At 34.3% G+C, this 23,197-nt stretch overlaps 1 protein-coding gene across 1 annotated transcript; it reads left to right on the top strand.

Annotated features, from left to right (window-relative positions):
- Positions 1 to 249: 249 nt before the first annotated feature.
- ALDH2C4 (aldehyde dehydrogenase 2C4) lies at positions 250 to 12,502 on the top strand. The gene is made up of 9 exons (XM_006842175.4): positions 250 to 428; positions 2,549 to 2,691; positions 5,766 to 6,149; positions 7,865 to 7,954; positions 9,629 to 9,802; positions 10,434 to 10,571; positions 11,451 to 11,588; positions 11,806 to 11,867; positions 11,948 to 12,502. The coding sequence occupies exons 1-9, from the start codon at positions 326 to 328 to the stop codon at positions 12,219 to 12,221; spliced, it is 1,506 nt and encodes a 501-aa protein (XP_006842238.2). The 5' UTR covers positions 250 to 325; the 3' UTR covers positions 12,222 to 12,502.
- Positions 12,503 to 23,197: the final 10,695 nt, after the last annotated feature.

Raw genomic sequence — 23,197 nt, 5'->3', positions numbered from 1 at the left:
ACATGATTTTGGACACTAGAAGGGTAATCACGGGTATGTCTTACAACTTTTTCTTGTAATAAATGCGTTGAGAAATTGGATAAAATAATGCATATAAAACGATCTGATGTGGCATTCAGCCCAAAGCTCTTGCGTGGGAAGATGAATTGTCGTAGACGGAACCGCCAGATGACCGACACGTGGCGGATCTTCGTTAATTCTAAGAAGGTATGCTGCTATAAAACCCGGCAATTAGGGGTGTGGTGGTCTGAAAGAGCAAACAGTGAGTTTGGGGAAAATTAAGAGAGAGAAAGAAGAGGAAGAGAGAGAGAGAGAGAAAGCTTGCATGGCGGCTCAATACAATGGGGATTCAGAGAATGGATTGAAGCTTCCTCAAGTGAAGTTCACTAAGCTTTTCATCAATGGCGAGTTCGTCGATTCAGTATCAGGTTCCATTTCTTTCATTTCTTACTTAGTTTTTAATGATCTCTCTCTCTCTCTAATCTGAATGACTCCTCTCTCTCTCTCTCTCTTTGAGAACATTTTTGAGCTTTAATTCTTATATCTGAGTTTTCAGATGAGCTTTCACAACATCTGAGTTTTCAGATGAGCTCCACGTTTGAATTCAGTGACTCTCTCTCTCTCCTGGGTTCTGAGTTTTTCTGGGGCGGGATGGAGTATGGAGTTTGACATGCCTATATTTGAAACAACTTGTTTCAGAAAAGGATTTCAAGATGTTCATTTGAACCTACACTCTGATTTACCCAATAAGAAATCTCTTTCTCTCTCTAAGATGCTCGATGAATCCTCTCTCTCTCTACTGAGATTAAGTTCTTAACGTCCTCTTCATTGTCCAACTCTTGTAACCCTCTCTCTCTCTCTCTCTTTCTCTCTCTCCCTCTCCCTCTCTGTCTCTCTCTTTCTCTCCCCCTCTCTCTCTCTCTCTCTCGAGTTTCCACCTCTCTCTCTCTACTGAACTTCGCTTGTTGGCCCTCTCTCTTTCTGGTGAACTACTGCTTTTGGCTTTGGCTCCTCATTGTTCATCTACGGTTCAGGACTGTAGGGGTTGGCTAGTTTTGTGTTTTTTTTGTTTTATACTTATTTTTAGGTTAAATGAATTTTGGCTACTTCCTCCATGTTCTATGTATGTAATTAATTGCTTTTACCCTTTTCCTTTTTCTGAAATCCTCGTCACTTTTATATTTTTTTTTCCATCTCTGTCCGAACTCTCTCTCTCTCTCTATCGACTTTATTTATATATATATATATATTTCTGTCTCTCCTGACTTTACATTTTCTTCGCTCTCTCTCTCTAATAATCGGTGCTGGTTAGGGAAAAGTTTATATAGATCCGAGACTCAAAACAATCAAATTAGATCCTACCTCCAAGGTTGTTTGGATGCTTAAATTTTTTCAAATTGATCATCTCGACATCAAGATGCATGGACTTGCGAAAAAAAAAATAGATTTCAAGATTTTAAAATAGTATATTTTATAAGGTACTTTTTATACTCTCAATTTTTTAGATTTTCAAGTTTTCATAGATCTATCGATCGAAACTAGCGTAAAAAGATGAAAATGTATTCAAAGGCTATCACAAATATTTCCCGTATTAAAAGTGCATTTTTCAATGCTATTTGAAGGTAGGCTCTAATTTGATTGTGTAGAGCCTAGGTTCTATACAAACCGCACCCCAGGGTTTGTTTCTTCCGCTTGTACTTACTTGATGTCTCATTGCGTACACGTATGTTCCACTGACTTCTAATAAATTAAAAAAAACATGGGTTAAATCTTTTAAAATATCATTACAGGGGTTAACAGATCAATAATTATATAGGACGGTGCGCTTTTAACTTTCTATATGTTTTAGGTACATCCTTGAAAAGAAGTGCCAAATTTCTGAAGTCGCTACAGTGTAGTATTGGGTAGCCAGATTAATCAATGATGCTTTGGTAATTTTAACCTTAATTATCATTCGGTTAAGGCGTCTTTAAAAATATCCTTAATTATTTGGGCTTCAATAGGGGCAAATGGAATCATTTCAATATTTATATTGAGGTATTTAATTGATATAGAGAAAAACATATCATTAAGTGTAATTTGTATTCGTTTAATTTTTATTAATAATATTGTAAGGAGTTTCAGCCCCCTTTTTTTTTAAAAAAATTATCCTCCTAATGCTACTAGGTTTGGGATGCATTGGAGGCGATGAATGGAGCAAATGCTCGGGTGGAAACACAAAACCTTTTAATTAAAAAAATATGTAGGCACGTAGTAGCTGTGTAAATTACTATGAGATTGTATACTATGAGACTATTGATTTTTGATGATTTTTGATACAAAGAGGTCGAAGTCATTTTTAGCGTGAAATCCAATAGATGAAAGTTTATTATAATATTCAAGAAATTTTATTGTAAACTTTGACATATCTTCAACCACCCGATTTCAAATTTAACGATTTGATGATTGTGACCTCCATTATATCAAATATTCTGATTTTATACCTTTCCTTTTTCTGTTTTTTTTAACTGAAACTACGTTACTTGTTTGAAAAAAAATAAATTATCAGGAAAGACATTTGAGACGATCGACCCACGAACTGGAGAAACGATCACGAGGGTCGCAGAGGCAGTTAAAGAAGACATCGATTTGGCAGTGAAGGCTGCTCGTGAAGCTTTCGACAATGGAATCTGGCCTCGGATGAGTGGATATGTAAGATTTTTATTTCCTTTCATTATGCTTGAAATTTAGTTTCCTTTTTCTTGTTTCTTTTTTCTTTTTCTTTTGGAGAAAATATCTGACGACTCAAAGGCAAGGATTTGGAGTTGTTCGATGCCATTGGTGTGGAACATAATATGGATTTGGATTTTGAGGCTATATGATATCCTCGATTTCGAACAGAGACCAAAGATGAGGATGTCCAGTTGATGATGGCGGTTAGCTCTTGAAAAAGAAAAAAAAAAGTGAATTTTCCACCGGTCCTTAGAGACGTCGGGCAGGGGGAGAAAGCCTAGAAAAAGAAAAAAAAATTAAACACCCTTTCCCCGTGCACCTTCCAGGTTATTATCCTTCTAAAAATTATATCTATTTATATCTTAATGGGAAAAGTTTATATAGAGCCAAGGCACACTAAACAATCAAATTGGAACCTACTTAAAAACTTTCATAAGAAGTGGCTCTTTTGATGTCCAAATGTCCTCAAATTGATCATCTCAACATCAAGATGGACAGTCAATTTTAAAGATTTTCAAATTTATATATATATATATATATAGATATATAGATATATATATATATATATATATATATATATATATATATATATATTTGATATATACTATTTTTGAAGATTTAAATTTTATAATTAAAAATAAAAATATATTTAAAGGCTATCACAGAGATTTTTAATGTTGAAACGATAATTCTCGACACTGTTTAAGGGTGGGCACTACTTTGATTGCTTAGAGTCTTGGCTCTATCCAAACCACACCCTTTCTTAATTCGACTATCATTTTAGCTGGAAGATATTATTTCCCTGCTGGAGGATAGTGTGCATTTACTCCCCCAGGTAAAATAGGATCTAGGATTAATTTTTGGACACATATTAATCTCAATAGCTATACTTTTGTATTTGTACCACCTTAGAAAAAATAATGTCTCAAAATTGAATAGACGGTTTAGATTATCTCAAGAGAAATAATCTCCTAATCACACCTGGTATATATTTGGAAAAATAATAATTCTCAGATTTTCAATAGACGGTCCAATTTTTAGTGGGAGAGATCTAACTGTTTGGAAACTCAAATAATTCAAAATTTCTATTATGAAAAATAATACCCAAAATTTTTAATTTGAAAAACTTTTCATCCGGCATTTCTTAGGTCGTTGTTAAACTTTTCCCGAGTAGGTCTTCTGACCGACTTAGTAGATTTACAATTTGCTCCAAGACCTTTTGTCTTTATTTGGGCATCGCCTTATTTTATTTCCAAAACCGTTTGTCTTTATTTGGGCAACGACAAAAACGAAGGCCTTGAAAGTGATGGGGATAAAATAAGAAGTCATTTAAAATTGAGGAAAAAGGTCAATTTGCCCTTTAACTTCAATTAAATAACATACCTTCTTCTATTTTATATATATTTTTCAAAGTAATGATATTATAGGATCTTTTTCACCTATGTAGGACTCAAAGGATAATCATTTGAACATATTTCTAAAAAAGATATCATAGGGTTACGGGAGGTAACTTTTTTTATAGATCCCTACCAAATCTAACGGTGATTTTTTGAGGTCTTACATACATGGATCCACAGCCACGCATGTGTTTTATCTCTCCTCTCTTCGGCCACACATATCTTTCGTTCGCCTTTTTTTTTTGGCTTTGGCTTGTGTGTTTTGTTTTTGTTAGGCATTGAACCCCATTGGGTGGTGCCCTCCCCTTCCAAAAAAAAAAAAAAAAAGGCCTTATACATAGTTTAGTCTATGGAGCCTCGAGCTTCAACCATGGCACGGCAGCAGTAAGTTGGCCCAGTCTCTCGCCCAGCCTTCACCTTCTTCAGTGGCCAAGTTGAAGCGTTCAATGATTTTTCTTTCTTTTTCATAAAGCATTTTAGCAACGAGCAATTTCTACTATGCGAGAAGAAGTGTAGCCATCAAAGCACTTGCTCTTATGGTAGAGGTGGCAACGAGCAACGAAAGCAAGTGGTAGCAAGTTCAAATTATTTACTTAGAGCAAAGCACTCTCAAACTTGTGTTTTGAGAGTGACATATGTATATAGGACCTAAAAGATCACCATTAAAGTTGATACGGATCTTTAAAAAAGTTATTACATGGGTATGGGAGTTTATTTTTCTATAGATTCATGCCACATTTAATGGTGATCTTTTGAGGTTCTACACATACATATTTTTCTAAAAGAAAACATTTAGACCGTTAGTTTCTATTGTTTTGAGATGGAACATACCTGCATCCATCTTTAAGATAAATGCTTTATACTTTTTGGACCGCACATGTAGTAATGCGGTTCAATCCGTATGAAACAATTTTCCATAAATGAAAGTGTATCACAACATTCGAGAATATTTGTTTTGGATTTTGCACCCAAAGAATAACACATCTTCATCCACTTTATTTCAATTCTAATGGTCAATAATGATAATTGTGACCTTTATTATAAAGTAAATGGTCTCATTCTATACATTTATTTACGAAGGTTAATAAAGCTATGATCCCAAGGTAGGCGGTATCAAATTACTATTTTACCCTTTGATAGCTCAAATGAATAAAAAAAAGACAGTAATAGCTAAAAGGCAAGGTGCAAAGGACTTGAAGAAAAAAATAAAAATAGTTTTTTGTGCTCAATTGGAGCAACATTTTGTTCTTTTACAACTTCCTTTTCCCTTAAATGGACAAAACCAACTGTTTTTGAAAAAAAAAAAAATTGTCCAGAAAATTTCATCTGATCAAAGTGTCATTTTTTTTGTTAATACATAGTGAATATTATTTTTTACAAGATTTCAATGACATCGTGACACACATGTTACCAAGAATTGAACATGCTCTCTTTTTTGACAATGTAGAGTAGAACATGATCTCGTCTCACTAATACTTTCAAAAAAATTGACTCTTTTTAAAACGGATAGGGGCTGTAAAGGCAGAATAAATAAATAAACAACCAACGCTCCCTTCTCCTTTTTTGTGAAAAAAAGTTATTCCCATAACTCTTCCACTCCTAAATTTTACCTGCAATCCTTATTCTTTTTTTTCTTTTTTTTTCTCATTTTCATAGGAAAGAGGGAGAATTATGTGCAAATTCGCTGATTTAATTGAAGAAAACAAGGAAGAGCTAGCACTGCTGGAAAGCTGGGACAGTGGGAAAGTGTTATCGTTTGTGAGATTAAGGGATGTGCGCTCAGTGGCCAAGACTCTTCGTTACTATGCAGGAGCAGCTGATAAAATCCATGGTGAGACCATGAAAATGGGAGGGGAACTTCAAGGATATACACTGAAAGAACCTATAGGGGTGGTGGGTCAGATAATTCCATGGAATTACCCCTTAGTGATGTTCTTCATGAAGGTGAGCCCGGCATTGGCCGCCGGATGTACCATCGTGATAAAGCCAGCGGAGCAGACACCGCTCACCGCACTCTTCGTCGCCGACCTTTCCAAACAGGTGAGAGATAGAGGGGGTAAGAGATTTCAATGCATGGGATTATATACCATAACACTTAATTTTTTGTACACGAAGATCACACACCAATGCCTCTAGAAAAATTTGGATTTTTCAGCTAGGGCCCAAGCCCGGCCCAATCATGAATATATTTGAGCTTGAGCGCAGTTTTGGGGCAAATTTCGTGTCCCGGGTAAAAGTTGTTTCAGCTAAACCGGGGTGCTCAATGCCACCCATAGTTCCACATGTGCATAAAATCTCTCTTTGGCCTTATTTTGTACCTTCTCACATGAAAAATATACAAAGAGATCATTTACTTTTGGCACAAGGAGGTCATAAACACGTACATCATATTTCAAATTCGGTGGTTATAAAAATGACAACTCAAAGTTCCAAAAAAAAAAAAAAGGATCTTCGTGACACACCCAAGACATCTAATTTGACATCCATTGAGCTGGAGTAATTGAGATCTCCTTGTAACAAAGATAAGTCGTCTCAAAGTATAAAATTGCATATATTTAATGAGGACTTTAATATCTTAGATAAAAATTTAGTGGACCTAAAATATTCTTGCCGACTAGTACCTATCAATTATGCCCAAGGGTAATCCGACTAGTACCTATAAATTATATCCAAAGGGTAATTTTTTATTTATGTGCAAAGGTCCAACATACAAATATATTTCGATGTCCCATCTAGTGGGGTGCTTGATTGAGAAATGGAAAGATGTCCCATTTAATTTGGTCTTTTGGTTCTCTTGGGGCACTTTTATTGCTTTTGTACTTTGGCTGAAAATAATTTTCAAAGATATCTTATTTTAATAAAAAAATATTTTTAGTTATTTTTTTTATAGAAATATGATACGTAAAAAAGATGTCCCACTCATATAAGATTCCTACAAAAGAAAACTTTTTTGCAAGTTATACATAAGATTTGAATTATTTAACATAGTACCCATGTTTTGCCATGTAATTTCAAATAACCCATCATTGCTTTCATCCAATTTCACATAACTCATGAAATGCCACCTCTAAATGGGTTTTAAGAAATTTACCAAAATATATCTTATGTAAAATTTTAAACAGTTCGAGCCTTATATATGCTTCGATAAATTTCCAAAAAATGAAACTGATGAATATTCTCCTTTATCAAGAGGTGCCGAGTTTGTGCTTGAGTTTGCAGTCTATAATATTTGGATAGGATTGTATACCATGAGACCATTTACATATAAGGTCACAATTACCTATAACATTCTAATGTGAAAACTGACAGCTTGGTTGTGTAAGATAGTTCAAAAAAATTTCTTCTCAACTTTTAAGTGTTGTCAAGAGAATAAATGTAGCCACTCAATTTCACATCCGATGGTCAAGATTAACTGTAACCTCCACGTACCAAAAATAGATAATCTTATTGTTTACTTTTCCTAATTGGACTAGGATTACAACCTTTACCCAAAGGATTGTGTTCTAGCAAAGCGAAAGTTCACACCAGTGGTGTATTCTATATGGTACACTTTATGGGCCAACCATCCATCCCTTGTATCATTTTAATCTCCACATATTGAAACGAACGGTTGATGTCTTGCTGTGTATCATATATACATAGACCACTGGTGCATAATATGCTTTTCCTTGATCTATGCAATATTTTGTTTAATTTGTAGTGTACTAACTAAATGATTTTCTTTGTGGGTTTTATTTATTTTACTGAAATTTCAGGCTGGTATACCCCCTGGGGTGCTGAATGTGGTTCCTGGATTTGGCCAAACTGCAGGTGCTGCCATTAGCTCTCATATGGAAATTGACAAAGTAAGCTCCTAATTTATTTGCATTTTTTCATTTCTACGCTTTCCAAACAGCTTAAGTGAATTCTTCCCAAAATTTTTTTTTCTAATTCTCTCTAGTATATACAAAATGAGGGAGAGATTATGTCTCGTCATCCTCATTGTTAGAGTTTTTTCTAACTATTTGGAGTCGGCTAGGCTCTATGAATCGTGGTTTTTCATTTTGCTTTATCATTGGTTGATTTTTTGGCAAATAAAATATAAGAAATAAAGCATGAAACACATACCACAAAAACACAAAGATATACGTGGTTCACCCAGAAGGTTACATTTACGGACGCAACAAACTGAAATCCACTATTCTACCGAAAGTTACATCATATATTCTGCCAACCATTACCAACAACATCAGATAGAGACGCAAGAACAACTCAAAACTGATTTTCTCTATAACTAAAAGAGGAAACGACTTAAAATCTCCATCAGAATTGCTTCTCTATCACAATGTCACCAGCACAATGTTTCTCTCCATAAGAAGTTCTATTCTTTCTAAGGAGAAGTCATTCCCATATGGTGATCTAAATAAGGCACACAAATTCTCATCCTATTCTAACGAAAGTTATATCATAGATTCTGCCAACCATTACCAACAACATCAGATAGAGACGGGAGAGCAACTCAAAACTGACTTTCTTTCTAACTAAAAGAGGAAACGATTTAAAATCTCCATCGGAACCGCTTCTCTATCACAATATCACCAGTACAAAGTTTCTCTCCATAAGAAGCTCTATTTTAAGGAGAAGTCATTCCCATATGGTGATCTAAATAAGGCACATAAATTCTCATCCTATATATATATATATTTATGGGGAATAATTTCATGCATCGGTTGTATGGTAGTATAATGCAACCATCTTCAAAAACCATGTTAAAGACATTTGTTTGACACATTTTTAAAGGTACACTCTTTTTATTCCGAAGAACAATCACAAAAAAGAAAATTTTGAAAAAATTATTTAGAAAGTTTTCATTTTAGCCCAATTAATATAAGCCGTTCATTTTATTGAGATGGTTAGAAATAGGTCTCAAAAGGATATTTTTTATTCCCAAAATTTTTATATAGTGTTATCATTAGATTAATAATATGCTAAAAAAGAAAAAAGTGATTTTGAATTGTTTAAGACCTAGATATTGAAATTCACCAAATGGATGGTCGAGATTCATTGTTGGATGCATACTAATTTTATCTAGGGTGCCAATTGAATTTTGTTTTACGTAGGATTGATTATGGGGATGAAGAGAATGTGTGTGCAAAATTTGGGGTCATACAAATGCCAAAATATATGGTTTTCTAGAGGTGTAATTCCCTATAAATGTTATATATATCTCAAAAACCAAAAGATATATCTAATTCCCTACTAGAGGTGTAATTCCCTAATCTTTTGGGATTTCTATTTAATATCTATCTCAATCCTACATAATATGAGATTTCTTTATATAGGTGATTTTGAATAGCATCGAATCCAATAAAGTCTACTTTCGATCATCTTATTGTCTATTAGAGCTGCAGTTATGTTCTCCCAAATGTATTCATTTATAAAAGAGAGTATGTGTAATGCACTAAAATGATTTGTAAGACTTGGGTGTGTGTGTATTTGTGAGAGAAAGAGGCATAACTGATGGACTTGGCTGCGTGCAGGTTGCTTTCACAGGATCTACTGAAGTGGGGAGGCTAATATTGCAGGCATCTGGGTCGAGCAATTTGAAGCCCGTGAGCCTCGAGCTTGGTGGCAAGTCCCCTCTCATTATATGTGATGATGCAGATCTTGACATGGCTGTCGACCTTGCTCGCTTGGCCGTCTTCACCAATAAGGCAACTCTCTCTCTCTCTCTCTAACAAATGAAAATGTGTTGACTTCGTAGTGGTAGTACCACTTGAGCTTTAGCTACCGCTTTAAGTTTCCATTCCACGCATTCGAAATTATTTTTTAAAATAGATAGGGTCTGTATTTTCCAATGATCTACCCAAAAAAAATATAAACACCGATCTCTCAAGGTCCAAAAAAAGAGTGATTTAAGAATAGACCTTAAAATTTTAGTTAAAATACAAAATGCCCACTTCATAAGTGGAAATTACATAAGGCCAAGCTTCTTTTCTTTTTCAAAATTACCCATTGTGCAACCATAATTTAGATTTTTTTTTTAGTTTTTTCATTAGTAGGACAGTGCCCCAAACTTTAAGGCATTGCTCTACTAACGAAAAAACTAAAAAAAACCAATCAAAATTAGGGGCGATTTTGGAACAATAAAAAATAGTAGGTTGACCGACTTTTTTTATAATTTCTGCAGTACATTTGGTATTTTACCTAAAATTTTGGGGTCCCTACGTAAATCACTCTCCAAAAAAACAGATCTCACTACCAAATGGATGTTTAGCATTTTTTTTTTCTGTTTTTCTCTTTTGTATGATTTTCGAGGATGCAATACTAATTATGGTTGTGCAGGGTGAGATTTGTGTCGCTGGTTCTCGGGTTTTTGTTCAAGAAGGAATTTATGATGAATTTGTGAAAAGATCAGCCGAAAAGGCGAAGAGTTGGGTGGTTGGAGATCCTTTTGATCCTAATGTCCTTCAAGGTCCACAGGTATAGAATGACAACGTTGTTTTTTTTTCTCTTGGGTGAATGCCTCAAAAAGAATTTTGATGTTATTCTATAAACCAAGTTGCTATAATAATGTATCATAGAAAAGAAATAATTTTGTTGTAAATCACATTGATTAATTTTATGAATTACGTACGGACAAAAAAAAAAAAAACTAAAATACGCAATGAGCCCATTTTGGATTAAAATTATACAGAAGGTTGGTCTATACGAGAGGTTTTTTTTTTTTTCTCTAAAAATTGCGTCTCAATCCGAGAATATTGCAATTTTTTTTTTTAGTTATTTTAGATGATAGAGTTGTGCGCTTATGTTTGGAGCAGTGCCCAATCCATCCGATGTTAACATCATCGAACCGCATTTTGTGGTGCACTTCAAAGTGGTCCGAGGTTGGTATCCTTGGCCCCCAAATACGTGGTCCAAGCTGCCCATTCTCGGACCGCCTTCTCTTGTACTCTTCCGGGCATATTGACATTGGCATCCTCAGGCCGCATTAGCTCATTTGTTTGCTAAGAAATAAGGCGGAGGATGCCAACTTCGGACTACCTTCTAGACTAGGCACAGGCACTGCCCTAATAACAAAAAAACCATAAAAAAAAAACAATTTAAAAAGCGGCATTCTCGGACCGAGAGATAATTTTGAAAAATAAAAAAACACCGGTTGACCGACCGTTTGTGAAATTTTTGCCTGAAATAGGCCCATATATTTTTTTTTTTTTTGTTCTTATGTATATTGCCCAAAATTATATATTTCCAAAATCGGAAGCTTGTATTTTGTTTTTTATTTTATTTTATTTTATTTTTTATTTTTTGGAGTTTTACTCGTAGATTTATGTGGTTTTCCTGGCTTCTCCTTTTGAGAAGGTTGACAAGAAACAATTCAACAAAATCCTGAGTTATATTGAGCATGGAAAGAGAGAGGGGGCCACCTTGTTGACAGGGGGTAAACCTTGGGGCGAGAAGGGCTATTATGTCGAACCCACCATTTTCACCGACGTCGAGGTAAGCACAAACGATATCAGTGTGTGTGAATGTGTGTGAGGTCATGTATGGCCTCGTATGAATCATGCATCGCCTTGTTGACTTTCTTATGCATTAAGAGAGAGAAAGAGACCATGAATCATATATTGCCTTGTTGACTTTGTTATGTATGAGAGAGAGGGAGCTTTGTTATGCATGCATCTATGTAAGTATTGACCATAATTTCCTGTTGTTGCAGGAGGATATGCTTATAGCAAAGGATGAAATATTTGGGCCAGTCATGTCCCTAATGAAATTCAAGTGAGTCTCTCTCTCTCTCTCTCCCTGTCTCTCTCTCTCTCTCAAAATGGGCCTCATCCTTGCTCTTGGTTGTGGATTAGGACTATTGAGGAGGCAATTCAAAAGGCAAACAACACAAGGTATGGTTTAGCAGCTGGGATTGTGACCAACAACCTCAACATTGCCAATACGGTCTCGAGATCGATTCGGGCCGGTGTCATTTGGATCAATTGCTACTTCGCTTTCGACGACGATATTCCTTTTGGTGGATACAAAATGAGTGGAATTGGTAGAGATTTAGGCCTGCAAGCCTTGGAAAACTACCTCCAAATCAAGTCAGTAGTCACTCCAATCTATGATTCACCATGGCTGTAGAATGGGATCAAGCAACAGTAAATAAAAAAATGTCCGTGATTGCAGGTTTCATTTATTTCCTTTTTTTATTTTTCTTCTTTTTTTTTTTTAAGGAATTCAAGCTGCTAAAGTTAAGGGATATTGTGCATTACAGCTGTTGAAACACATCCCAATTAAATTCGGGGAAATACTTATTTCAACTTGTGTTGTGAGGCTTAATAAACACCTACTATGAACAAAAGAAGGTAGGGAAAAAAAAAAAAAAGGAGAAAAAGGAATGGGAAGGGCAGAATTGAAGGAAACCGTGTTGTGTTTTAGATGTTTTTTTGTGTGTCATGCATGAAAAACTTTGATCGGCTTTGGGAGCCCCCTTTCCCTCTACTATATTAAGGGATTGTAAAATGGAGGTTTTTGAGGAGCACCCACTAAAACGACATTTAAATATGAAAAGATGAATAGAAATAGAAGGGAGGATTTTGAGATAAGGTAACATGAGAGTTTGGGAGTATTTTATCTAGTTGCAAGTTTGCATTGATTTGGGTAGAAGAAATATCATGTGATGTACAAAGAAGATGGTGCTTCACACGTTCTTGGCTTCTTTTTTCGGAATAATAAAAGATTCAAGCCATTATGTAGATTCATGTCTTCACAATTTATTAAAGGGAAAATGAAAATTACGTTTGTACCATTTTATTTCACCATTATTATGTGATGGTCTAAAAATATGTGACATGTATACGGAGGTCCTTGTCTTATTTTTCTAAAAAAAATTTTAAGTGTGTCATGCGTATTAAATTTATGTTTTTAACTTTATGATATTCATATGTGTCAAAAATAACAAACGTCCATTTTGTAGGGCGATCTGATGTTCAAAACATCATATGGTTTATACTGTTTATTTAGTCTAATATTTGAAACATTGGACCGTCTTAAACTTTAAAAAAATGAGGTATAAACAGAGTAACCGTTGTTCTAGTAATATGATACGTGTCTCATTGATGTACATGCATTAGTACTAGTAACACGGTTCCCTTAACATGCCCTGATAAAGAACAATTAAGATTGCACATGTGTTAGTACTTTGTAACATGACTCCCTTAAGATGCACCAATAAAGATTTTACCAATGACTCTCTTAACATGCATCAATTAAGATTTTACCAATTAATGCAATGTGATGTTAAAAATATAAGCCATCGACAAAAAAGTGTATGGTCACAATTCAATGGTTTTATCATCGAACCAACCTATGAATGTCAAAAAAAAAAAGTAAATCTAATATGCGGTTTGATGTTTAAAATATCAGACCAGGGTTTTATCAATGATTTTTTACGTCTCATTTCATAATAGGCCCAAGGTTTTAAAGATATCTTGGAGCATAAAAATTGTAGATTTTATTTCTTCTAACTCCTTGAGTTAATTTAAACATGTTTTTTTAGGCCAAACAAATCTAAAAAGATATGTTTTTTCTAAAAGCCATCATCCCAAATTTTTTTCTCTCTCTCTACGTATACCCCTTCTCTCTGTTTTTCCCATCTCTCTCCTATCACTCTCTCTCCTACACTTTCTCTTCTTTTTTTTTGACAAATGTTATGAACTTATATTAAAGCTATCTCTCTCCCATCACTCTCTCTCCTCCTCTCTCTCTTTTCTTTTTTTTTTGACAAATGTTATGAACTTATATTAAAGCAATGCTTAAAAAGCATGAGATTACATAGATTGGATCAAATCATTAGAAACTTGCAAAAAGGGAAGAGAAACACCATGTTTAGCTAGCCTATCAGCGACACATTGGCTGAACACATGGTGTGGCCGAAGCTTATCCTCAAATCAGGCCAGGCACATAGGTCTTGAATTTTTAACCAAAGAGTAAATATGGATCAGGGGATCCTTTGCTCTTTTCTATATCACTTGATAACATTCAGGGAATCCCCTTCAATTATACTATCACCAATGAAACCCCTGTCGATGATAATATGAATGCCTTGAAGGAGAGCAGCTGATTTGGCATGATTGGCTGTTGTAGACCTATAAGGACCCGAATAAGAAAAAAGAACGAATCCCTAATTGTTGCGAAGAAGCCCACCAATACCTGCAGGCCCTGGATTTCCAAATGAGCTGCCATCAAAATTAAGTTTGAGACAAGCTTCTAGAAGCGCAGTCCAAGTTCGAAGGGGACGGCTAGAGTGAGAAGAAGAATGAGCCAAAACTTTCATATTCATATAAATATCAGTCCGAAGAGCACCTCGTCCTTCAGGCATGGAGGAAAATCAATTTCAAAGAGATTGTAAAATGAGATATTTTACCCTTTCAATATACAAAGTCACGCCATCAAAGGTTATCTTGTTATGTTCTAACCAAATCTGCCATAAAATTACACTTCTGAAAATTTTCCAAATCAAAACTCCTTTTTTTGGTAATCCAATGACAGAAAGATAGTTGATAATGTTGATGGGATTCAAAGGTATCATGAGGGAAAAACTTAATAAGGAGAAGGGCCACAACTACAAGCTCGAGGCAAAAAGACAGTGAAGGAAAATATGAGAGCAAGATTCTTTATCATTTTTACACATCAAGCAAATGTTTGAAAGAATTTTACCCCTTTGACATGCGACCCATAGAAAGGCTTGGATTTTAACTGGAACTGGTCATTTCCAAATAGAACCCAAAGATATATTAACAATACGGATCCGATCCATAAAAAGGAGCCTATACACTGATTTGACAGATAAAACTCTATCAGTTTCTGATTCCCATATGACCAAATCTTCGGCATTAGAAGAGATGTAAACTTGCTCAAGCTGTTGGAGGCTATTGTGAAGCCGCGAAATAACCATGTCCGATAGCCTAGTGTAGCGGCATCCAATGTTCCAGATCATACAATTAAGAGGGGGAAAGAAAAATCAACTCTGAAAGTTTTGCTTCAGGTTGAGCAACTCTGGTAAAGAGGTCAGGATACGTAAAAGAGAGAGGTGCATCATCTAGCCATTTACTGAACCAAAATAGAGTGTTATCTCCATTGCCAATAAACCATTTGATGTTGCTGAAAATAATATTTTTGCAACTATAAATATCCTTCCAAATCTGTGAGGTGAATTTGCTTCATCTATCTTTTTTAATCGAGTGGGTTCGATAATCGAAACCATATTTAGCAATTAGCACATCCTTCTAGAGATGAGATGAGCCCTGAAAGATTCTCCACCACCATTTAAAAAGAAATATCCAGTTTACAAGTTTAAGCTTTTTGATACCCAAACCCCCCAGCTCTGACAGCATACAAACCTGGTCCCAGTTCACCAAATGAAACTTTTTGTAGTTATCCTCCATATTACCCCAAATGAAGTTTCGCATATATTTTTCAATACATTTGATTACTTCACTATGTATTTGTAGAACTGACATCAAATAAATAAGAAGATGTACATACGTGGATTTAACCAAAGTGATACGCCCACCAAAACATAAAGTCTTGGTCTTCCATAGGTCAAATTTAACTTAATACCTGTGATAAGAGGGTCCCAAGTGCACGATTGAGCTTACGATCAGAGATAGAAACCCCTAAATATTTAAGGAGAAACTTCTCAATTCTGCAACCCAATGACCTCATCACGAGCAGTTGGGATTTGCTACATGAGGATGTTTATTCAAAATATTGAACAATGACCTCATCACGAGCAGAAACGTCGCTTTCCGATACACCCGGTAGAGAAATAATAGAAAATATCATTTTGTCTTCTACGCGCATTCGCGATAGCATGAAAAAAATTGGTGTTTTTGTCACTCTCTTTAAGCCATTTAACTCTTGACCTTTATTTTCAATAAATCTTCTTCATCTTAAAGAGATCATGTAGCATATCAAACAAAGAATTTTTATTAACAATCATCTCATCAGATAAAACTTGATTTTCCTGAATAGTATTTTCAATCATCTCTATCCATCAAAGTGGTATCAATCTTGCCTTTAAGTTGATGCTGGTTTGCTTTTATCCAAGAGATGAGTTTGTACTTCAAGCATATTAGCTTTTTATGAAGACAAAAGCCAAAATTACCCAAAACATAACAACTACCCTAAGTATGATTGATGATATCCACAACTTCAAGCTCATTCAACCAGTGAATATCAAAACGAAAAGGTCTAGGCCCAGATGTGACCTCTTTAGTATGAAGACAAATAAGGAGGTGATCAGAAAGTTTGGTAATAGCATTAACCTTGACCAAAGGGAATACTCTTTCCCAAACCTATTAGACAAGAAAACGATTAATCTTGAATATAATCAGCTTGGATGAACAGTTATTGGACCAAGTGAGCTCTAGTAGTAGGAAGATCTAATAAAATTATTCTCCATAATGAAGTCATTAAATAGATGCTTATCAGAATTAAACCAAGAATGAGTAGATATTTCATTTAGGTAGCGAATAAGATTAAAATTCCCTCCAATACACACAAAAAGTCCCAAAGAGAAGATAAAAGATTTCAAATCATCCAAAAAGACACATTTAAGGGCAGCAATATTAGGCCATACACATTAATAAGCACCAACGGAAACCTTTGACAGGACATTCAAAAGTAATTGCCAAGAACATATCATATTTAAAAACATCCAAGCAAAGCAAAGCTGTTGAGTCCCAAAGAACCCCCAGATGGCCAGAAAATCCAGTGTCATCGACACCCTCAAAGCACACAGAACCATTACCCTAGAGAGTCTTGCATCCAAAAGAGAGGGTGGAGTACACTTAGTTTCTTGCATAATAAAAGCTAAATGTTTAAATTTGGAAATCAAGAAATTGACCTCCTTTTTGCGTCGATCAACATAGAGACCACGTACGTTCCAACTGATAATCTTCATAGGTCAGATGAAGGTTCACCGGGGCCCTCGCAGCACCTATGTTCATAGGGACGAAAAGAGCTGGACAAGCAAGTGTTGTCGTTGCAACTAGAAGATGAGTGGTTGTTCGAAGTCGCACGGCATGTCCTGAAAACCACTCCACCTGAAGGAGGAACTGAATAGCCCCGAGAGCCACGAGCAAAAGAGAAGTTACCAGGAGCTGAAGAGCCCCAAGGTTCTTCGAAGTCACACGGCCTCTCTCTCTTCACGTTTCCCATCTCCCCAAGAAAGAATTGGGAGTAAAGATCGCCACATAAATACTGCATATTTTGGTACCAGACTTTAGCAATGGTAAAGAAAATTACGGTAAAGACGTAAGTTTCCCTTTAGTAATCCTCCTTCCTGTGTGTCAACATAGTTTGAATTGACCAAAAAAATCGTTGGGTATAGGTTTGGAGGGGCCTTAGGCATTTCACTTTTCAGATCTTTTAGACTTCCCAAAATTAAGGTTTAGGGAGGATGTTTTTTTGGCAAGTTTTAAATTTTTATTGGGTAAATGGTTTAGGGAGGATTTGCTCCTTGTAATTTGCCAACCTTCTTTCTGGCCCCATTGAATGTTCGCTAAAATAGAAATTAAGGGTCCCTACTGAATTTTTCAGTCACATGGGTGAGGTTTGTATATGGTGGCCACTTTTTAATATACAAGTAAGGGTACTTTAGAAGATGTAGTTCTAGTATTGGAATTTTATGGCTTAAAAGTCCATGTTTGGCCCTAATTATGATATTCTAAATTCCAAAAACACCGCAAATTAAGGCGATCAATAAATACTTGAAAATTTTAAAAATAGACTTTTGAGGTAACTTGTTGCAAGATATACTATTTTTAGCATTTGAATTTTTTTTTTTTTCTTTATATTCATACATCTTGAGGTCAAGATTAGGAGATGTTTTTCAACTTTGGGACACCCTTTTTATGTTTGGAATTTTGAGGCGCACCGTACTTTAATAGTAGAAGGTTGCAGTCTTATATAAATTTTTCTTATTTGAATTGAGGTCAAACTATGATAATTAAAAGATGCTCTCCTAAGTTGTGATGGATACACAACCTAAGTAAGTTGCATTTTGAGAGCTTTGTCACCATAGATTCATTTAATATCACACGAAATGAAAGGAAAGATTAAAGTCGAAGCAGCTGAATGGGCACTGCATTAAATATCCCTAAATTGAAGACAAAATATTTTTGTGGGAGTAAATTGCCCATTTGCTCTCTCAAGTAAAACTCAATCTAAGAGTAATTTTAAGGTACCTAGCAATATAAACTCTTGAACTAACCTTTTTTTTTTTAAAAAAAAAAAAACAGCCCAAATCAAGCTCTCTGCACTTCCAAAAATTCATGTTTCAAGATTGAATAGAGATGGTACAATTTCTTGGGAGTAAGAACTAAGTGTTAGAGAACTCAAAATTTAAATTCTTTTTTTCGAGATAATCATCTAGTCATTCTTGTGTGGTTCTCAAATTTTTATAAAGAAAAAATATCGCAATCAAGTCTTCTGACCGAGGGTGTAGGTGTACAGTATACTCCTAGGAGTGCATAGTATACTTGCACTTGTATTGTAAAATTGGAAAAAGCTATTGGAAGATGAAGATGAAGTTGATTTTTACACTCAATGAACGGATAAGATGATCCCAATGGGTGTGTTCGCTTAAAATCAGATAGAAAGGAAAACGATGCGACTCGGTACTTATTTAAATTAGAGGTGTGATTTCATGTCCCAATGTCATTGTAATATAATGAAAGTATACTTTTAAAAAATCTTGTTTGTGCTATTTGTATGAATCCAAAATTTTCGCACACTCTCTTTATTCCAATAATTAATCTTTAAAAAAATAAAACTTAACTTACCTCCTAAATATGGTCAAAATGAGAGCCTTCCAATTATAAATCTAGACTATTTATTTGGTAAATTTTAAAATATAGGCATTTACAAACTCGAAATCAATTTTTTTTTTCTTATTTATCAGTGTTCATCTAATGATAATAAAGCTATCTAAAAAAATTGGAAAGGAAAAACAAATCCTCCTAGAGTCTAGACTTATGCATCTTACTAAAATAGACTACCTATGTTAATTGGGCTAAAAATCACTTTCTAAGTTGTATTTTCAAATTTTTCTTTTTATGATTGTTCATGGAATGAAAAGATTATATATTAAAATTGGGGTCAAACAAATGGCCGTAATATTGTTTTTCAATATCGTTTCATTATGTTATTGTACAACCAACCGTTTCATGAAACCATTCATCTTTAAATTATTATGGGGAGTATTTTATGTCGGTACTTGAGTATTCCAACCAGTGTTTTAAAAAACGGCGTCGTTCGGTTCGACTCGAGAACCGACACAGCCCGTGCCGGTTCTAGCACAAAATCGAGAACCGCATGGCTCTAGAGGGGAACCGCCCTGTTCTAGAGTAGAACCGTCGATTCCCATCTGGTTCTATCCGGTTCACACAAGTAACACATGACACGCACGTGTAAGTGCACGTGGGGCACTCACACGTGCACACGTGTGGCCAAGAGCACGAGCGAGCTTGCCCCACGCAAACTCACGCGTGCACACGTGTATCCAAGTGCACGTGTGAGGTTGCCCTAATATATTTGCACACATGTTATTGTTCATATTACATAGGTATTTATATACCAAAGTTGAATACACATTTTTCGATGCGGGATAATTCCCAAACATCATTAAATGAAAATGAAATGTAAATATAGTCTATTAATGAGCAATTTATAATCACATGTAGTTGGATGGCTTGGTGGTTATGACTTTTGTTTTTTTACTTGATGTCCCAAGGTCGAATCTCCTTGAGCATGTGTTGCATTTTTGTTGTGTATATAATGGTTGGTATAAATATAAATATTTTTTTCGTGTATATAGTGGTTAGTATAAATATAAATATTTTTATAAATAATATAAAAGGCATAAAAAAAAGTAAAATAAAAAAATTAATTTTTTATATAACAGTTAATTTTTGTTGTATATAGTGGTATAATTATTTTTGTAAATAATATGAAAGGTATAAAAAAAATATAAATAAAAAGTTTATTCTATTTGAAATCTCCATCTTTCTACTAATAATCTCTTTTACTAAATTTATTATAGAAACCTAAAAAAATAAATTTTTGAAAAATTGAAGTGTTATTTCCAAAATTTGTACGCATTTTATTAATTTTTACATTGATAACCAAATCTTTTATTTTATTTATGAATTTTTACATTATAAATCATGTAATGTACTATTTTTCTTACAGTTGTCAATAATACATTTTAAATTGGATAATATTATAAAATATTTTAATTTGTTATTATTTGCTTAGTAAAATAATTATAAAATGTAAACTAATAATTATAATTTCAATATATAATATTATAATTAGTGAGGTTGTAATAATTTTGGATTATAGTTAGTTAGGCTGTAATAGTTTGGGTTTTTTTAGCGGATTAGGGTTTTTTGCCAAAACGAGATTTTAATGGCCATTCTTTCATTTATTAGTCTACTCTTTATAATAGTATATATATAATTATATATTTTATCCATGATAATTCTATGATTTTTCTTTTATGTGATGCAAATTCAATAGTTAAAATAAGTTTATACAGGGAAAGAGCATCTCAATATTCACAAATTGATAAAAAAAATGAAAGTTAATAATGTAGTACCCTCATTTTTTTTATTGGATTCCTAAAAAACATCATTTATAATGAATTTTAATAATTTTTTTGGATTTTTTTGAAGCTTTAATTCGACCGATTCAGCCAATTTCCGATCCGGATCGCCGATTCGTCGATCCGAATCGGTTTTTGAGGTGCCCGATTCGGGTCACCGATCCGCTTTTTAAACCATTGATTCCAACCATATGACAAAAAGTCTACTCTCCATTCTTGACATCTAACGGTTGAGATGTGGTAGCATAATTGTAGAAACCTCGATTAAATAATTAACATAAAAAATAACATACATCGGGCTTGGGCTTGAATCGTTATTAGTCCCTCAACCATATTAAAAAAAAGGAAAAAAATTTTATATAAGTGATAATCATAAAAAATTTCTCAATTCAAAAAATGCAAGGACATATGAGATCTCAAATCAAGTACTTTGAAAAATATCCTCACAATTTGGTAAAATTTTCTAAAAAAATAAGCTCATACATTAGCAAGGAAGCTATTGTTAGGTTTTTTTTTAATTATAAACACTCAACAAACCTTCTTCATGAAGAATAATAAATAAAATGAAGAGAAAATATCTTCATACCACCTATATTTAGGTTTCATTTCACAACAGACCCAAGGTTTTACAATATATCTTAGAGGCATACAAATTATAGATTTTATTTCTTCTAATCCACTGAGCTAATTTATACCTACTTTTTTAGGCCAAACAAATCTAAAAAGATATGCATTTTCTAAAAACCATCCTCCTAAACTTTTAGATAGAGAGAAAGGCTTCATAGACGATAGAGGTTACCAGAAAGAGAGAGTTGTTCAAAGAAACATGGGAGGAGAGAGTGTGTGAGAGACGTAGGAAGAGAAAGAAAGATAGAAGTTTAGAGTATATAAATAAGGAAAACGTTTATATGCTTCGTCTACAGCAAAGAAGTTCTATCCTCCCCCAACCATCTAGCCGTCTAATCTTGATCAAGAGAGCCGCTCACCTTTTGATCTTAGATCTAACGTCTCAAAGTGTTTTATTTTTAGTTTTTTTTATACAAATTGTATGAATATGAAATTTGGTATGTGTCATCTTCTCATTGGAACGCACCTATAAAATATATTTTAAAAAAAAATTCGATAAAATATAATAATCAAAATACCCCTTGAAAATTTCAGGGGTATTTTGGTCACTTTATTTTATTAAAAATATTTTTTTACATTTTTTGCTAGTGCAAGTTTAATAGAGGAATGGACGTCCAAAATTTGGTGTAAAAATAGTTTATAAAATAAAAATAAAAATAAAATAGTATAGAGACGTGACATTGTGATTGGGGCAACCTTAACCCTCCATTCAGAATGGACGGTTGGATAAAGAGGAGGACAAAACTTCTATGTTGTAAGGGAAGCATAGAAAACTTGCCCTATAAATGAAGAGAGAAATGATTGGGTTTAAAAAGAGCATGTCTTTCTCACATTTGTTTAGGTTAAAAAATAGATTTTAAATGGCGAGGGGGTTAAACATTGGATTTATCAAAAATAAAAAACGTAAAAATAAGGTATATATAGATATTTTCACTAAAATGAAAAGGCTAACCTAAAAATAAAGGATATATAGATACTTTCACTAAAATGAAAATGCTGCAACTCACCTTTCAAAATGAACAAGAAGTTTGTTGAACTTGACAAAATTAGAAAGAATGCTAGGGCAAAATAATGTTAGTATGAAAATCTGGATATGTAGAAATTAACATAGAAAATTATGTACATGATAAATACTATCATTCACACAAATCCACAACTTGTTCGTGCGTGTAATACCTATTTTAAAAGGGTTTTAAGACTCGTTGATATAATTAGAGAAAGAGTCTTTTCTATGAATAATAACATACTTCTGCTCTCTGATTTTAGACCTGTTGAATTGGATACCACCATCAAGCAAAAGATTAAACTCAATAGTTAGAAACGAAAAGATAAAAGGAGGCATTCAAAGAGTCTAGAACATAGTTATCAAGACTAGACCGTACCAGTATAATCCAAAGTAAAAACCAAGTTTCATAAAGAAAAAAATCAAAAAAAAAAGGGGGGGGGGGGGGGAAGTGTTAAAACTAGTATATTCATATTTTTGTTGAGATTTTTAAAATCAACTGTCCCATTTCAATCGGGGGGGGGGGGGGGGGGGGGGCGGGGGGGTCGGGCTGGTTCTAACTTTACCTAATAACTCACTAGTTCGGTAGCCGATCCAATCCCAATAACACTGGTCCAAAATATCAAATATCCGGCTGATTTCTTGTTTACTTTACAATCAAACCAACATTTGGGTCGGGTTGATGTCTCGTTTATTTTACTGGCCCTTCTAACATGGTTGGGATCTAGAACTAGGTTCTTTCTATCTTTGAATCATGCCCCTATGTCAAGCATCTACTTGTGTGCATTATTCTGCATGGACTTGTAGAGGTCCACC

Source organism: Amborella trichopoda, chromosome 5, assembly GCF_054954075.1.
Source record: "Amborella trichopoda isolate Santa Cruz 75 chromosome 5, AtrichopodaSantaCruz75HAP2 v2.0, whole genome shotgun sequence".
Taxonomy (NCBI): domain Eukaryota; kingdom Viridiplantae; phylum Streptophyta; class Magnoliopsida; order Amborellales; family Amborellaceae; genus Amborella; species Amborella trichopoda.
This window is presented reverse-complemented; position numbering and strand designations above follow the sequence as displayed.

Excerpts from the sequence above, each read along its gene's own strand:
- ALDH2C4 (XM_006842175.4), top strand. The coding sequence starts at position 326 with ATGGCGGCTCAATACAATGGGGATTCAGAGAATGGATTGAAGCTTCCT. Across the intron at positions 2,692-5,765 it reads GGCCTCGGATGAGTGGATAT|GAAAGAGGGAGAATTATGTG; the intron begins GTAAGATTTTTA and ends TCATTTTCATAG. Across the intron at positions 11,868-11,947 it reads ATGTCCCTAATGAAATTCAA|GACTATTGAGGAGGCAATTC; the intron begins GTGAGTCTCTCT and ends GTTGTGGATTAG.